Genomic DNA, 19,008 nt, shown 5'->3' on the forward strand with positions numbered 1-19,008 from the left:
AAAATAGACCAAAAGTTTAATTTGGTGTCGTCATTCTCTCATGTGACAGCCCTTTTTTTTAGCTAATCTGAAAAGGGTAATTACTTCATCAGGTCCCTGAACGTTTTGCCCCTGCACTTTTCAGTCCAATGTCGCCAATTTATTATGGGGCACCAAAAAATTTTTTTTTTTTTGTAATGGTTAAAGCATGATTGCGGGAATTTTTAGGGTGGTGCCCCAGCTCTACTGTAAAAATTAGGTCATTCCCATAATTAATTTTGAAGTTAGGTAATTTTCATAATTTTCTAAACTTATAGGGTCAGATTCTTAAAAAAACCTATATTGAATTATTAATTTTTGGAGGGCGGAAGGGCTAAAATAAACTTATATTGAATTATTAAATTTTGGATGGCAAACAGTGCAATTTCTCCATTTTACCACAAGGTCAAGGCCTTACCCTTCATACTTTGAGGATTCAATTATAATGTTTTGAAGTTTTAAAGACCATTATAACTTGATAAAATGTGTTTACAGTCTAAAAGATTAATCTTTTAAACATGATTGACATGTTTATCTAAGCCTTTCAAGCATGCTAATCTTTTTTACTATTGCAGTGGCGGAATTTGGCATTAAGTTTTGAGGGATCTAATTAAAATTTTCAAAAAAATTGAGGATCTAATTAAAATTTTAAGAAAAATTAGTGAGTATAATTTTAGACGGTTTAATTAAACATTTCAATTTTTTTAGATTTAATTAGAATTTTTAAAAATTTTTGGGAGGCCTAAATAATTTTTTTTGAAAGGCATGGATTCTCTTACGTGTCGCCTTTTTGTAAAATCTCACTAACCGTAATCCCCGCATTTATTTCAAAAAAATCTTGACAAGTGGACTTTCTTAATATGTAAAATGCATGCATCTTTCTCAAAAATCAACCCAAAAAATCCCTCCAAAACCTTCATTCCCTTCTCTATTTAAACAACTCATCAGTCACTCCATTCAAAAGTAAACCCTAAAATTATCTTCTTTCGTATATCCTTCATTGAAATTAGGGTTTTTGTCGAATCCTAAAACAATGAGAGGAAAAAAGGTCACACTGGCATGGATATCAAATGATAGTGCTAGAAGAGCTAGTCTCAAGATAAGGAGTTAGGGCTAATGAAAAAGATGAGTGAGTTGACCACTCTTTGTGGTAGTAAGGCTTGTCTTATAATTTATAGCCCTGATGAAAGTGAGCCGATGGTGTGGCCGTCATGCTGAGGCAATGACAACTTGAGGAGTACTGGAAGACGCCCAAGTTAAATCGGTTGAAGAAGATGAAAAGCTAGGAAACCTACCTCAAAGAAAGGATCACCAAAGCCAAAGAGCAGCGATCGCATGCGCACAGGCACAGAAAAACAACCAATTTTATAAAACAATTTAAAGATACAATTTTGAATGATTGTCAGTAGATGTGTCAATTGTAAGCGAACAGTGTCAATTGTAATATTTGTAGTGCCAATTAAACACTAGAGCATTTGAAGAATCGAACCTAAATGATTGTCAATAGATGTGTTTATCAAGTTAATTACAAATTAAATAATTACTAATCTAATTGAATTGAAAATTATTATTGCAAATTCCTAAATGCGTTGTTTATAAACTAAATTTAAACTATCGAATAAACAAAAAGATTTGTCGACTGAGAAAATGATTTAGTGATGAAAGATATTACCTTAACAATCTCGAAAATAGTTTTAATAACTTTAGCAGCGGCTCGTTCCATATAATGACCTTTAGCAACGATTCTATCAAAAAGTTCACCTCCACGACAAAGCTCCATTACAAGATAAACAACTTTATCATCTTCAAAAGCATCCTTATAACTCACCAAACTCGAATGCCTAGGCAAATTCCATAAGATCTCGACTTCTCTCTGTACGTCTTCGATGTCAATGTCTGTCTTTAGCTTCGCCTTTGTTATCTCCTTGCATGCATAGGCTTCCCCAATTTCTAGCTCAAAGTATTGATAAGTTATCCCGAACTCAGCCCTCCCTAACTTATTTTCAATGTCGTATTTATGCAAGATGTTCTCTTCTAATGGATCTTTTAGAACCTTGTTGTTACTCATCCATGAGCTCTTCGATTTCAGTGAACATTTCCAGTTGAAATACGGTCGGCCAGATTTTGATTTTGGGTAATCACCTTTTCTTGCTCCTATTAGTTTCGACGGTCTAGCGACGCAACTTCCAATGGGATGGCAAAGATTATTTGTTATGTGGCACCAAAAAAGTTATTTTTTTTTGTAATGATTAAAGCATGATTGGAGGAATTTTAGGGCGGTGCCGCCTGGGAAAGTGGCGACACCCAACTCTATTATAGAAATTAGGTCATTCTTATAATTAATTTTGAAGTTGGGTCATTTTCATAATTTTTTAAACTTATAGGGTTGGATTCTTAAAAAAGGCTATATTGAATTATTAATTTTTGGATGGAAAAAAGTGCAATTCCTCCAATTTACCACAAGGCCAAAGCCTTACCTTTCAAACTTTGAGGATTCAATTATAATGTTTTGAAGTTTAAAGACCATTCTAACTTGATAAAATGTGTTTATAGTCTAAAAGATTAATCTTTTAAACATGGTCGACATGTTTATCTAAGCCTTTCAAGCATGGTAATCCTTTTTACTATTATAGTGGCGGAACTTGACATTAAGTTTTGAGGGGTTTAATTAAAATTTTAAGAAAAATTAATGAGTATAATTTTAGAGGGTTTAATTAAATTTTTAATTTTTTTAGAATTAATTAGAATTTTTTTAAAAAAATTTGGGGGCTTAAATAAAATTTTGAAAGGCATGGATTCTCTTATGTGTCAACCCTTTGTAAAATCTCACCAACCGTAATCCCGTATTTATTTCAAAAAAATCTTGACAAGTGGACTTTCTTAATATGTAAAATGCATGCATCTTTCTAAAAAATTAACCCAAAAATCCCTCCAAAACCTTTATACCCTTCTCTATTTAAACAACTCATTAGTCACTTCATTCAAAAGTAAACCCTAAAATTATCTTCTTCCGTATATCCTTCATTGAAATTAAGGTTTTTGCCAAATCCTAAAACAATGAGAAGAAAAAAGGTCACACTTGCATGGATATCAAATGATAGTGCTAGAAGAGCTAGTCTTAAGAAAAGGAGATTAGGGCTAATGAAAAAGATGAGTGAGTTGACAACTCTTTGTGGTAGTAAGGCTTGTCTTATAATTTATAGCCTTGATGAAAGTGAGCTGATGGCGTGGTCGTCACGTTGAGGCAACGACAACTTGATGAGTACTAGAAGACACCCGAGTTAGATCAGTTGAGGAAGATGAAAAGCTAGGGAACCTACCTCAAAGAAAGGATCACCAAAGCCAAAGAGCAGTGGCCACATACGCGCATGCACAGAAAAACAACCAATTTTATAAAACAATTTAAAGATACAATTTTAATTGCAAGTGGACTGTGTTAGTTGTAACATTTGTAGTGCCAATTGAACACTAGAGCATTCTAAGGATCAAATTCAAATGATTGTCGGTAGATGTATTTATCAAGTTAATTAAAAATTGTTTAATCGAGTCGAAAATTATTATTGCAAATTCCAAAATGAATTGTTTATAAACTAAATTTAAACTAACTAATCTAGCTTTCTTCCTTATTGTTATATACTAAATTTAAACTAACTAATCTAACTTTCTTCCTTATTGCTTTGGACAATGTAAATGATAAAACAATGGTTGGTTGATTTATTAATTGCTATCTAAGCTAATAAACCTATACCAATTATATTGATTGTCACTGTTAGCTAGAAATCTCCTTTAGGTCTCATCCTAAATTAAAAGATACGACCTAAGCTCTCATCTCGGTCTTACCTAGGCATATAGATTTCCTTTTGATCTCACTGTTCGGCAAAATTATTTCAAACTATCTAATAATAAACTCTCATTTCGGTCTTGTTTATCTAGAATTTTCACTAGAGGCATCAATTCTAGTGTATTAAGTATTTTGACATAATCGAACAACCAACTAATCCAGCATAAACATTAACTTAAATTAACAAATAATCAATCAACCAACCATCAAATAATTTAGCACATGATAAAGCTTAACATCAAAATAGATATTTCATCGAACAATTAATATGAACAATATAAAGAGAAAGGTAAGAAATACACATTTAGATGTGGAACCAATGGCACTCAAAAGCTTGATTTATCTTCATTTACAAGAGCTTTTAACAAGAAAGAAGAAAAAAATTAACAAAAATAAAATTTAACCTAAAAGGAAAAGAGAAAATCTAATCTAAAAATGAAAAGAAAAAAAAAGAAAACCTAAGCCTAAAACAATACAAAACTAAAGGAAACTAACACACAACCTAATATCTAAATTTATAAGATGACTAATGATATGATATTTTGTTGAGTGAAGTTAGAATTTTGTCTTGAGGGTCGAGTTAAAATTATAAAATGTTGAAGGAGCTATTGTAAAATTTTTTATATCAAAATATTTAAATTGAATTGTTAATTATTAAAAGGGGTAAAAAATGTAAATGTTTCATTTAAGTAAGGGCTAAAATAAACTTATATTGAATTATTAATTGAATGGCAAAAAGTGCAATTCCTCCATTTTACCATGAGGCCAAGGCCTTACCCTTCACACTTTGAAGATTAAATTATAATGTTTTGAACTTTAGAGACCATTCTAACTTGACAAAATGTGTTTACAGGCTAAGGCCTCCTTTGGATGGGTGGTGGTTGTAATACGGTGAAATCTTTTACCTTACAGTTATAGTAATCAATTTCACCCTTAGTGCTGTTTTGAGCCTAATCAAAGGTACATGCACCACCCATCCAAACTAAGCCTAAGTCAGGTTGGGCATATATAGTATCAATATTATATATAATATCAAATTTCTTAAACTATATTCAATGTTACTAAAATATTAGTAAGCTTATGTTTTGTGAACTCAATTTCAAGAAGTTACAAAATTATCACTGAACTATTAGAAAATTTTCATTTAAGTCACTGGATTATTAAAATCACTGTTGTATAACATTCTTTGTTCGCATCGCGTGCACCAATCGAAAGCTCTAATTTCTCTTCTCTTTTATAGTTTAGTTTTTTTAATGAAACAACTATGAACGTCTCGAATCTACAAACCAAAATCCAAACAACTTTATTCTCCAATCTCCGAAATTAATCATCAAATCAATTAGGATCTATGGTATATTATTCTGTTTGCTATGGATACTGATCCACCATACTGATACTCAAATCGTCATTTGGAGCTCACTAGTCTGATTTAAAAAAAATAAAACTTAACAATCCAATGACTTAAATGAAAACTTCTGAATAGTTCAGTGACTTAATGAAAACTTTAAAATAGTTTGATGACTATTTTGTAACATTTTAAAATTAAATGACCAAAATATAAACTTACTAATAGTTTAGTAACCATAACTACAGTTTACCCTAAAATATCTAATGGCCGTCAATTTCATTTTTAAGGCGGCCGTCACTTTTGGCACCTCGTAACCAAGTAATATTCAGCAATAATATGATATTAAAAAAAAAAAAGAAAAAGGACAGTTGATCATATGAAAACAGAAAGCAAACAGGGAAAATTTGGGTAAGAAAAAGGGGTTCTTGTTTGATGATTGATGGAGAAGGGAGTTCAAAGATGGATAATAGACATATCAAAGTGGAACCCATCTTCCAATGATTTCTCTTTTGCTCTTTCTCTTCTTCCTCAAACCTATCATTCCTCCATTACCAGGTTTTTGCCTCTGCTTCAACTTTTTTTAATTATGTTCAGTTTTTTGGAAAAAAAATAATACCCAATTCGTTTGTTTGATCAGCTAGGCCACTTTGAAGCTATTATCATGTCGTGTTGATGTATATTCACACAATTGTTCATTGTGTTTATTCAGATACACCACAAAAACATGAACTTGAATCTGGGTTTATTTCATTTGGTTCATATGAAGTAGCCTTTTAAGAGATGACATTGTGTTGGATTGTGAAATATTTGTAAGGCAATATTATCGAAGTAAATACATAAAAAAGAAACACTTGCGTTCTATGTTGCTCGGATTCGAGTGTTTGTAAAATAGAGTCTGTGCTGACATCGGTATATTCAATTGTTTCTATATTTTTCCATATATTTGGAGGATCTTGGAGTATCATATCCCATACTCATATTATGTGTCGGACATGAGTACTTCGAGTAAAATGAAGAGTTTGAGTAATGTATCTTGCCTTAGTGAAGTGAGGCACAAATTTTTGAGAGAGTTATATATGCGCCTTGGCACCTAGACTTGCTTAGGTGAATGCCTTGACAATGCTTGCTTTGAATGGAATATGATTAGAAGTGCTCCGGTTCTTGGAAAACTAAGATTTTTAGTACTAAATTTATGATTAAATTCAAGTTTTGTTTCAATTCAAATGTGTCAGCGGTGACCGAGTGTTAGCTGATAATAACTTAATTATGCTGCTTTGGCTTAGTCTATATGATTAAGTTATAATATATTTCCAAATGTAGTACAGTGCTTGGACAATGGATATCTACAAGCAAAATCTGTAAAAACTAATGAATTTTCACCTTTGTAGATTTGTGAAAATGGAGGATAGAAAAAGGGCTCTAGTTAGCTTGTTGCTCCAATATACCCTTATACATGAGGTGCTGGGAATCCCATATCCAGATATTGTTATAAACCGCACGTTGGAAGGCAAACCCTTTTTGGTATGATAGCAGCCAGTCAATTTATTTGCTAACTTTGATCGATTGCCAGTTTTCTTTCGTTGATTACATTGTTAAATGAAGATTTTACTAGAACCTGGATGACAAGTTTTCTGCATTTTTTTATTGTTTAGAATATAAGAGAAAATTTGATCGAATCCATTTGAGTTTTTTCGGGTGTATTTACATAGGTTGACCAAGTCCGTCAACATTTTCATATAAATTATGTCACTCAGTCTTCGGATTTCTTGATGATGATAATATTTTGGTTTCTATTAACTTGTTCTGTTCTAAAATTTGACTGCTCATTCACATTGTTACTTGCAATGGACACATCGATAAAGGATTGTCATAGATTGTTGAAATGGTAGATTTCTGATTTTTTTATATCGATAATCAGGTAAATCATTTTGATGCGTCCATTGCATGATGTAAATATTATGTTGATAATATCTCTTGATCATTTCTTGGCTGTAATGTAATTCCATATCTATAGCAATGCATAACATTCCATGAACATTCTGTCTCTCCAGGAATGTGGTAGATTTTGCTTTGACTTTCCCAATTTTAATTTCAATGTTTCTCATCATGGTGACTATGTGGCAATAGCATCTGAACCTCTATGCCTTGTCGGGTTAGACATTGTTAATTTTATGATTCCCGAGAAAGAGACTGTTCCAGAATACATTCAAAACTGCTCATCGTACTTTTCAAGTTCAGAATGGGATCGAATAATAAGTGTTGGAAACAATGAGGAAGTTTTGGCTGAGTTTTACAGGTATGTTTGTACAAAATCTATTAAAATTACTAGAAAAAGTTCGAAGAGTAGCCCACAGTCGTTAGGAGCTTGGTTTACATTCGGGTTCATTTGTTTAAGGTGAAAACAGATAGAGAAAAAGATGTATTTTATGAACTATTCAACTTCGGCCCATTGGATTATCTATCATAATGAAACTACCTAAACTCAGGATTAATACTAGTCGAGTTGTCGCTGCAGTAATTAATAGGACATTGATTTGATTTCTCTGCACGATTAAATATAGGGTATTCCTCGTACTTCAATTTGGTGCTTTTAGTGGATATTGATCTTTATAATTTAAGTTGATCATTATCAAGGGAATCATTTTGATCCATTATGCTTCAAACTGTTTTTTAACTTGTGTAGTCATACAACCATAGTTAAAAGCTGTTTAACTTGCATAACTCTTCTAGTTTAGAGTCGCTGGTAAATTGTTTAGATGTATTTTGTAGATACTGGTGTTTGAAAGAAGCATATGTCAAAGCTATAGGGAGTGGATTAGCATATGGATTGCATAAAGTGGAGTTTCATCACACTAACTGGGCGAGCATATCTGTTAAAGTTGATGGAGTTACAAATCAGCAATGGAGATTTTGGCTTTTCAATTTGGATAAAGGACACTCGGTGAGTCCTACATTGAATTTCCTCTGGTATTTTTACTCTCTTTTTTTTCTTCTTTAATGTTTCATGGAACTGCATCATGTAGATTTTAAAAACGAGCATTGCAGAGTTTTGTTTGAGATATGCCCATTTAACATGATATGCTGTAATACATAAAATCCCTCAAGGGAGCGATGTTTCTTTAGTCTTAAAGATGAGATCTTAATAACCAACCTGTTGCATAAGAAAAGTTTGTATTTGGTAGCAACCTCCCTTTGGAATTGTGCTTGTGTTACTCTAACTCAGGTGTAAATGTCGGATACAAATATGTGTTGGACACAGGTGCGTGTTGTTTCTTTTTCTTTTTATTCTTTCAAGATTTTCGTATATTTGGAGGATCCTCAAAGGATAATATCTCCATACCGATGTAGGGATATGTTAATAACTTCTTCAATACAAGTTTTAAGTTTTCAATAAGCTAGCCTATCGAGCATAGTTTTCCGTTTTTTCTTTAGTCCATGATAAGTTACTCCAGTTTATCACTGTAAATAGAAGCTTTTGTTGAATTTCAGGTATCAATTGCAAGAGGGCACCCGAGATTGGCCATTGAGAGTTATAAGAGATCATTAAAACGAACAAAGTTCAATGAAGAAGAGTACAATGTGGGTCTTCATCTTCCCAATCCAAGGTTTGTCTTGAGAACTGTAGAAGAGCTCATTTCAGTTATACACAAGGCAAAGCGTTCTTGTTAATGGGAAAACAGTAGAACAGGATACAATGAAACATCCCCTAGTTGGACATTGAATTTTGTTGGAACTGGAGTCTGTGATTACTAGAACCTGACTTCGAATCTTTAGAGTCAAAAGGTGGAATGTATGTTACTTAGGCGTGAATATCAGATATGGATATATATGTGTTAATTTCAAAACCGAATACATTGAACCAAATTAATCAAATTCGATATGTTGGATTGATTGTTCGGTTCAAATTGATTATTGCTCGCCTCTAAATGAAAATCAACACAAAATTTTCTTTTGCCAATACACCTGACTCTGTTGATATTTTAGTATTGGATTGGTATCATTATCTTTGTATACATTTTACATTTTCATCATCTAATTCATAGGAAGTTATTAAGAAATTTCATTGTTGAAATATTCTAGCTTTTCCTTTATTTTTGTGTGGCACTTGTCTTTTCTCATTTAATTCAATTATTTTATTTTCCTTATTTTGCATTAATTATTGACTAATTCTACCTACCATACAACTATGGTGACTATTCTATTCTATTATATTTTAAACATCAATATCAACGATACATAAAATTCTTTTAAATCTCTAAATCTCTTTTAATTTCAACAACTTTTCAACCTCAGATAATACATTTCATATGTATTATGAATTGACTACCACTTTTCTGTATTTATATAGATAATATATATAAATTGACTACTACTTATAAACTTATGGGGACTTTGACATTGATGTTTTTTATGTCATGATCGTGCTTATATAATTTTTTTTTCATATTTAATATTTTATTAATGTAAAATTTGACGCATTCATGTTGCTTTTTAGTATGCTAATGCTTTATGTCGTATTACTGGGTTAGTTCTTTGTTTGTCATGCATTAGATCTTTGTTTTATCTGCTTGGAATTCTTGATGAGTGCCTGTCATTGCAGGCTTATAAATCTATACTTCCCTTTTCTTTGTATATATATATATACACATATATGTTTGTGTATCAACTGGTTAGCCCTATGTAAGGTGTTGAATTGTCCATTAATGGAAAGAAACAAGAACTGTTTCAGATATTTCAAAGAGATTCATTCACTTTCAATGAAGAAGCTGAAGCATCTCGATGTTCGAACAGAAGATGAGCTTCCGGGATCAGTATCACCTTCTTCTGATGAAACTGATTCCATTAGATCACATATTAAAAAGATGGGTCCTATCTGTAAATCCAGGAAGAAATTTGTTCATGTTTCTCCATTGTCGTCAATGGCGGAAGATGATAATTTTGATGAACAAATACTTAGTAATGGAAGCTTTATCTCAACAGCTGATGATGAAACTATGTGGCTGTCTTCAGGTTGTTTTTCACCTTCATCTTTTTTTAAAGAACGTAACGGAAGTGATGAATGGTTAGTTTCATGGCTGTCAACAATGGCATCTGCAAGTACTGATCTCGATTCTTCATCTCAGGTATGAATAACCTGTTGCATATAATATATATTATAAAGTATTTACATAGAAATTAAGCTTGAAAATTTTCATGTTCCCTCTATTTTTTTGAAATTGATGGAAAAATTAGATTTTTCCACCAGTCCTGCATTAAGTTTTAAGCATTTTTAGGTTCATTTTTTTTCATCTAGGAGTAAGCTTCTCACTATTTTTTTCAAGCTTTTAAGGAGTTTCTTTCGTTGAAAAAGAGAAAGGAAAGGGAAGGAAGATGCGGTTTGGAAGCCGAAAGTAGATGTTGGTTTCCGGCCCTTTATTTTCCATCTGACTGGTTCTAACTATTCGATAACCTTTCTTTACTGAAAGGTTGTTACCTCTCGGAGGGCATCTAAGCACTGATTGATGCTCTATACACAATGTTTTAAGAACCGGAACGGTGTTCGAACTGGTCAGACCATTGGTTTTAAGTTCAACTAGTTCAACCATTACAAAATAAAAATTTAAGAAAATTCTAAAAAATTCACAAAATTGAAATATTTAAACCAGCTTAAAATCTTATTCAAACGGTTTTCTAACCTGTTTTTTTTACTTGGTTTGATCAGTTTTTTATTGGTTCTGCCTGTTTTTTCTGGTTCAATCCTTCACTAGTTTTATGGTACCGATTGAACCAGTTAGACTATCGATTCCTGGTTCAACCAATACAATCCAGTTCTGACAACCATTTCTATATATAAGCTCATCAATTCGAACAATAATTTCTTGCTTTCTTTCACTCTAGTTTGATCTTGACTTTGTCAAGTTCGGTTATTTTAATGTATAGATCAATGTTGTTTAAACTGGACTGCCGGGATACCGGTCCAGAGAAAACCATTAAGCCGGTTGACCCGTGAATTAGTATGGACATGTTGAACCAGGCAGTCGAACAAAATTGATGGATAAAGATATTTCCAACAATCCTACATTTAAGTTTTAGGAATTTTTAGGTTCATTTCTCTTATCTAGGAGTGAGTTTTTTAAACCCTGTTTGATTGGTTTTTTATTGGTTCTGGTTTTTTCTGTCCTTCACCTGTTTTATGGTACCAATTGAATCAATTGGACCATTGATTCCTAGTTCAACCGATATTAGTCCAATTCTGACAACCATGTCTATATATAAGCTCATCAATTCAAACAATAATTTCTTACTTTTCTTTCACTATACTTGGTTATCTAGCTTTCACACTGATTCAATAACAATTCAAAGTGCATTATACCGATTAGTCTGTTCGATTAAAAGCATTGTATCATGGAAATAGAAGCTTCTTGAAATCGCCTTGCTTAACTTTTTTTGTTTTTCTGGATCCTACAATACCAGAATCTAATCTGTTCTTGAAACAGGCTTCTGAAGCAGAAAACATTGAAGATCTCAATGGTGACGAGCCGATTTTCTGGCCATTCGAGAGGAAAATCGATTGGAAATCCGAGGAAACTTGGAAACACTTCACCATGTCTCCTCGAAAAGACATTATAAAGGTTACAGCTCTTGAGGAAACCGTCAACACGAATAAAAATCTCCAGAAACCAAAACAAGGAAGCAAAGATTGTCACAACGGTGGCCACAAAATCAGAGAGGGGAACACGATGCCTTCAAGATTGAGAGAATCGACAAAAGTTTCGGCGAAAATAGTGCCATTAAACATTGAAAACCAAATTCTGGCATTAAAAGTTGAAGAAGATGACATCATGGGATCAATTTCAACTTGTAGAAACTTGTGGAAAGATGATTTTACATCAAATGGGGATGTTCCAATTGAAAAAGTTGTAGGGCTTGGTGAGTTTGATGGGCATGAAGGGATTGATTCAGATTTCAATGAAGGTGTATTTTTGCTTGATGAAGCTCTATGATTATTTGTCTAAATATTGAATTAGGTTCATTATTTGTTAAGTTTGATCTTGAGTTTGTCAAATTCAGGTATTTTAATGTACAAATCAATGTTGTTTGAACCGGATTAGCTGGGGTATTGGTCCAGAAAAAGTCATTAAATTGGTTGATTCGAGAGTCGATTTAACCGAGCAGAACATTGGTTAAACTAGGCAGTTGAATCAAATTTTTTTAAATTTTTAATAATTTATTTAATGAAACCAGACATATTAATTGGAGCAATAAATAAGTGATTTGATCGATTTAACCACCAATCTGTTTTTAAAAATCTTCGTACAAATTAAAATGATTTTTTGTTGATTGAATTATTGATATTTTGATAAAGAATTTACCTTGAAATCTTTGGTTAATAGTTTTGGATTCTATTTTTAGACAATATAATAAAAAAAATTAGGTCTAATTTAAAAGTTAAAAGTTAATGTTTTCAAAATTAGATTTGACTGCATAATTGGATTGAAAATTGAAAGATATACCTATTTGAAATAAGATAAAAATTGATTGATTTTAAATTAAAATAAACTGATTGAATTAAACTAAAAATTAATTAAATCGAATGAATGAAAAATTATAGTCTAACCGGTTCAACCACAGTAAAATTTCAAAAATATTAAATTAAAGTCAAATTGATGAGTTTATTAGGAATTTCAATTCTTTTTATAAAAAATAATTTTTAAAATTAAGCAAGTAAAAAGAGAAATTTGATGAAATTTAAAGTAGAGTACAAACAGAACCGCCCTTGTATTTAGTCATTATTTACTAAAATGTCGCTACTAATTTTGGCATTTTCATTAGTGACAAAATTTGCAGTTAAATCTATTTCAAAAAAAACAATAATTGTGCTTAAGAAAAGAAAAACAGTCCTTCCAATCAAATATTTTCATACCTCAGATTATAAAATAATGCTTCAAGTTATTTTGTACCAATTTAAAGAAAAATAAATAAAAATATCTATAAAAAATTGAACTTTAAATGTAAAAAAATTCATTTTTATTTATTATTCTCATCTAAAACATAAATTTTAAATCTAGAAATTATTTTTATTTCAGAAAATCAATAACATGACATAATATATATATATTTTTTGGAAGGAATTAAATGGTCAGTTGAGACATATTCAATAATGAAAATAATAATAATAGTAACATTAGGGGTAAAACACGAATTTCACTGTTTCAGTGAAACAAAGTCAGAAATGGAAGCTTCTTTTCCTCCTGCATCTCCTCTCTGTCTAAATGAGTCATCTGGTTTTTTTTTTCCTAAATTAAAATTTAATTTTTGACTTTCCAATGTGATAAATCTCTGTTCTCACAAATTATAAAGCTTTGATCTTTACTTCTAAATCCCCAAAACAATTAGATTTTTTTATTGACAAAATTATTTGCTGATCATTTCTCTTTTCTGGGTAAGTTTCTTTTCAATTTTTGGCTTCTGGGTTTTTGTTTTCTTATTTAATTTTGATATGGGTTGGTTTTAATTACCCCAAATTTACTTTTTTTAGAAAGTTTTTGGTTAATCTGACTTTTGGATCTTTTCAGGTTCAATGCTATGAACTTTCCCTTTTCTAGTTTGCTTTAGTTAAGTTGATCTTGTTTTTGTTTGAGTTGATTTTGACTCTGTTGATTAGAATTAAGACTTGGATTCATCTTGACTTTACTTAATTATTCATAATTTAGCATTTTCTTAATTATATATATGAAATTTCTTTATATATTAAATATTTGGGTTTGTTTTGTAGCTGAAGAATTGCTTCTAACATTAATCTATTAGGTCATTTATAAATAAAAAACCAAACTTGAAGGTTTTGTTTTAATTGAAGAACAATTTTGATGTTATCTGTGTTTAATTCTGTAATGTATTAGCTTTCATGATCATATACTTGGATTTTCTTTGATGTCATGTATTGTGGTTAGCTGAATCAAGCCCAGTTTCAATCTCGTTTAATTTTGTTATTTACTGGTTTGATCAAGTGTAACTACAATCTACTCATGATGAATTATGTATGTATGTATATATATGTCTTTTCCCCCTTATTAGTTTTGATTTCGTGTTTGTGATCCACCTTCGAAATGGTTGTTATTAATGGAAATGTTGATATTTTCAGATTCTTCTTTCTTAATAACTATTCCCTACCATCAACCGAGATGCGTGCACCGTCACTTCTTGCACAATGCTTGCCGGGTTTAGTGCCTCAAGACCGAGGAAGCCAAAGCATGTCTACTATATCAGAGAGAGATGTCCATCTCTCGTCCCCGGCCGTGGAGATTCTCCCCTCAAAGGTGCTTTTCATCTCCCTAGCAGGATAAATTTGTGGAATTTAAATGTGTTACTAATGCATAGATGGTCGACTACCATCCGCATAGATGTTTTCTTTTATGCGAGTGACTTGGTGGAGATTAAATTTACTTTCGAAATTAAAGACATTCGAATTTTGTGCAGACAGCTCATCCTTATAAGTATGCTGGGGATAATGTAGACCTGCAAGGACTCAATGTGTTCAAGGTGAGTTGCCTCATTGTTTTATCCGTGTATCTTCCTTATCTTTTCTCGCTCAGATATTGTGTTCATATGCATAGTAGTGGCGGTCGTCTAAAAAACAAGCTTAGGATATGCTTACTAATGTGTTTCCAACCTTCTACAGGGAAGAATTAGTGTTGCTGATATTATTGGTTTCACCGGTTCCGAAACGATATTGTCAAAACCTGAGGGTAAGCTAGTTATGCACTACATTTTATCGAACCATACATTTTATTTAATATTTTATTGTTACAAAGTATGATGACAGTTAAAGTGTTTACTTGCCAAATTGATCAGTTGTATAAAATAATTTTGTTTTTCAGGGTTTCTGAAATCTTGGGACAGCTCTATCGATCTTGTTAACATCCTTAAGCATGAGATTCGTGATGGACAATTGAGCTTTAGAGGGAAAAGGGTGCTTGAGGTAATTTAATCATAGAAAAATCCGAATACGTTAGCAATCACTGCATGTAGCGTTTGTTTTTATTTCTTTTGAATCCCTTTTAACTATTAAACACAATATATCACTGCTTTCATTTTCTTTATAGAAAAATATGTTTTAAGTGGCCGTGCTCTTGTGCTTCTCCGAAAGTTATTGTTTCGTTTATAAAATAAAATCTTAAGGAATTAATTTGTTGGTTTTGTAGCTTTTGATGTAGAATGTGAGCTAATCATCTTATTCAATAATTTTTACAGTTGGGTTGTGGCTATGGACTTCCCGGGATTTTTGCTTGTTTGAAGGTATACTTCTTCATTGATCCTAGATTGTTCCACCTATGTACCGTGTCTCTTTCTTTTTACTAATTCTATAAGATCTCAATTCTATCAACTATTAATAGATTGTGAATTGTATACGTATGTGTATGTCACTCGGGTTCGGGTATATCCAAGATTTCCATCCATTCGGAGGGTCTTTGGAGGATTATATCCCCATAGCCATGTCTAGATATATCTTGGGCAAGAATACTTCAAGAAAAATGAAAAGTCGTAAAGGGCTGGTGGGTGGGTTGGGGAGGGAGTCCGATATATGAGAGCAACCGGCTTGTACCATACTCTGGAAAATAGTTGAGCAATTTTATTTTTATGAAGGATCTACTTGAACAACATTTCTTCATTCCTGGTACAGGGTGCTTGTACAATGCACTTTCAAGACCTCAGTGCAGAGACTATTCGTTGTGCTACCATACCCAATGTTCTTGCAAACCTTGAGCAAGCCAGGGACAGGCAAAGCCGACAGCCGGAGAGTCCTTTGACTCCATCTAGACAAACTCTTGCCCCAACGGTGCGCTTCTATGCTGGGGATTGGGAAGAACTCCCCTCTGTATTATCCGTTGTTCGAAATGATGTATCTGAAATGACTCCAGGATTGAGCTTTAGCTTCTCCGAGGAGGATTTCTTGGATGGATGCAGCAGCCAAGATGGTAGCATTTTAGCACAAGAACTTTCGTTGAGGAGATCGAGAAGACTTTCAAGAAGTCGTGCATGGGAAAGAGCTAGTGAAACAGATCAAGGAGAAGGCGGTTATGATGTTATTTTGATGACTGAAATTCCATACCCAATGTCATCATTGAAGAAATTATACGCACTGATTAAGAAGGTTAGTTTCTTAATTTCGCATAAGGAAAGAAGAAAACCTTTGTATTTATCATGTCCTTGTTAGTAAAAGTATCATGGAGGCCGTTATACTAGGAGTCGGATTGCATTTTGCCCCCTTTACTCAAAAAATAGGCAAATTTATCTCTATACGATAGATGAAAGAGCAAATTGGTCATTTCTATTAAATATTTCATCTATTTCTATTGTTAAAAACTAGTGTGGCTGATGAAATTTCTAGACAGTTACGTGTACCCCATGCTAACGTACAAAAACCAGGTTTTAATAGTAGAAATGGATGAAATTTATAACAAAATGATTAATTTGCTCTTCAATCCCGCGTCAAAGACTAAATTTGCCAATTTTTGAATAAGGGGACAAAATGTAATCCGACTTCTAGGACAATGGCATCCATAGTACTTTTACTGTCCTTGTCTGTTTTATAAACAATGCAACTGAAGGGACATTGGCATCCTGAAAAACACATGATTTGAAGTAAGGGTGTATATGCATCGAGTTGTATATCACACCCGAAGCCTTGATGCCATTGCATTGATCGACTTCCCCTCTTTACAATGTCTTTAAACTCCACATTTTGACATAATTTATCATTTTCAATCATGATTACGAACAACCAGTGTCTGAGGCCACCGTACGGAGTAGTATACTTAGCAACAAAGAAGAACTATGTCGGCTTCAACACGGCAGCGAGACATCTCAGAAGCCTAGTCGATGAAGAAGGCATTTTCGGAGCACATTTGATCAAAGAAGTGAGTGATAGAGATATCTGGAAGTTTTTTCTCAAGTGAGTGACGAAGTTTCAGTACCATGGAAAGAACAAAAATGGCAGCTGAAGTGATTGCAAACATTGTATTTTAGTTTTTCTATGGTAATTGGTGTTAGCAAAATACAAATATAAGAAAATTGTTTCAATTCTTTTAGTAGCAATAATGAGGTCGGGACATTTGAGAAGAATTAGTGCAGGCTAATTTTGCTACGTGTTTCTTTTTTTGGTCATATTTTGTTTCATTTTAATTGTAAATCAAATTTTAGTTAATTTTAAGTCTTAAATTTAATGTTCATTTTCATATATATAACCTATCACACGACAACCTCATATATATATATAATAAACAATGAAATGTATCTTTGAAATTAATTAATTACAATAACACAAAAAATATGTAAAGTATTAAAAACATAAGTACGTCAAATAAACAAAATACTAAATTCACTATAATTATATATCATGATTTTGCTTTAATTGTTGTCGAAACCATTTTCAAATCGAGTTTTGAAAAAATGGGAACTGATTTTAAAAAACGAAAACGGGAGTCGCCACCAATCTTTTTAGGTGTGATTGGATCACCTTTAAAACATTTTATTCTAAAATAATTATTTTTGGTCCACGAAATAAAAGAACGGGTTCGGGAGTCGGTTACGTACGAGGAAGGATTAGCACCCTCGTAACGCCCAAAAAATTGATATCTAATTGATTATCTAATGTCTTTAATGACGGAAATTTAAAAAAGAAAAAAAAATTAAGTTGTAGTCCCCTTTAAAATATTTTAACTTTGAAAATTGGGATTCACTCGCGTCAAAGTATTGACATTAAGTTAACCTTTTTTGAAATTCCTATCTCGAAACAGCAAAACGCTATATCCAATAAGTTAGGACATATTGCTTTGAAATTCCAAGATACTGGCTTGCATTTAGAAAACCTTTAAAAAACTTAGAAGGGTGCTTAATTATTCGAATTCAACGAGAAAAGTGGCAACCCAATAAGTTAGGGTACTACTTTCTCGAAATTTCCAAACACAAAGCATCGCCTTATTTGCAAAAAAAAATCTTATCTCGAGGTAATAAGATGTCATATCCAGTAAGTTAGGACACAACACTTCAAATATCAGAGAGTAAATATTTTATTTAACACTCGTATTATGATTTAAAAGAATATGCCGTTATTTAGGTTAAACGTGAGAAAAAAAAATCGAAATCCAGTAAGTTAGGGCACGATTGTCTCGGATTACCAAATACGAAATATTTACTTCAGTGAAAAATCACTATCTGGTTGGATAAAACCTAAATTCGTAATGAAACAAGATAATAAAGAATGCAAAACAAATAAAAATTGATAACTATAACAGGATAAACATAAACACAAATATGAATATTAACGATAAATACGAAGGTAAGATAAATGGGTCGAATAAATAATAAGAAAGGGAAATAACGAATAAGCTAAATGTTTGAAATTATTTAAAAAAAACTATAAATAGAATAGATGATGAAATAATAATAAAAGTAATGATATGTAAATAAAATAAATATGCTAAAAAATATACAGTTATCAAATTAGTTAATATAAAATAATAACGTATAAGTAAATACAAAAATAAAGGAAAATATAATAACAATAATAGAAAAATACAACAATAATAATAGTAAAAGATATAATAACCTAATAATATAATAGTAATAGTAACAATATGACGATAATAGTAAAAATAATATATTAAATAATAGTAATAATAATAATAATAATTTATTAAGTTATAATGAAAATAATGATAATGATGATATATTAGATAATAATAGTAAAATAATAAGTAACAATGATAAATTATAATAATAGTGATGAGGATAACAAGTGATGATAATAACAGTAACAATA

General features: G+C 31.8%; 2 protein-coding genes across 2 annotated transcripts; both read left to right on the forward strand.

Annotated features, from left to right (window-relative positions):
* The first annotated feature begins 5,510 nt into the window (after positions 1–5,510).
* LOC107927324 (uncharacterized) lies at positions 5,511–12,289 on the forward strand. Its single transcript, XM_016858388.2, has 7 exons — positions 5,511–5,762; positions 6,596–6,728; positions 7,259–7,503; positions 7,977–8,148; positions 8,697–8,812; positions 9,937–10,330; positions 11,684–12,289. Exons 1-7 carry the CDS (start codon positions 5,647–5,649, stop codon positions 12,188–12,190), a joined length of 1,683 nt encoding a protein of 560 aa, XP_016713877.2. The 5' UTR covers positions 5,511–5,646; the 3' UTR covers positions 12,191–12,289.
* A 1,042-nt stretch (positions 12,290–13,331) lies between these two features.
* LOC107927321 (uncharacterized) lies at positions 13,332–17,416 on the forward strand. Its single transcript, XM_016858384.2, has 8 exons — positions 13,332–13,629; positions 14,329–14,503; positions 14,664–14,726; positions 14,866–14,932; positions 15,065–15,165; positions 15,438–15,482; positions 15,868–16,338; positions 16,973–17,416. The coding sequence occupies exons 2-8, from the start codon at positions 14,369–14,371 to the stop codon at positions 17,141–17,143; spliced, it is 1,053 nt and encodes a 350-aa protein (XP_016713873.2). The 5' UTR covers positions 13,332–13,629; positions 14,329–14,368; the 3' UTR covers positions 17,144–17,416.
* Positions 17,417–19,008: the final 1,592 nt, after the last annotated feature.

Source organism: Gossypium hirsutum, chromosome A02, assembly GCF_007990345.1.
Source record: "Gossypium hirsutum isolate 1008001.06 chromosome A02, Gossypium_hirsutum_v2.1, whole genome shotgun sequence".
Lineage (NCBI taxonomy): Eukaryota > Viridiplantae > Streptophyta > Magnoliopsida > Malvales > Malvaceae > Gossypium > Gossypium hirsutum.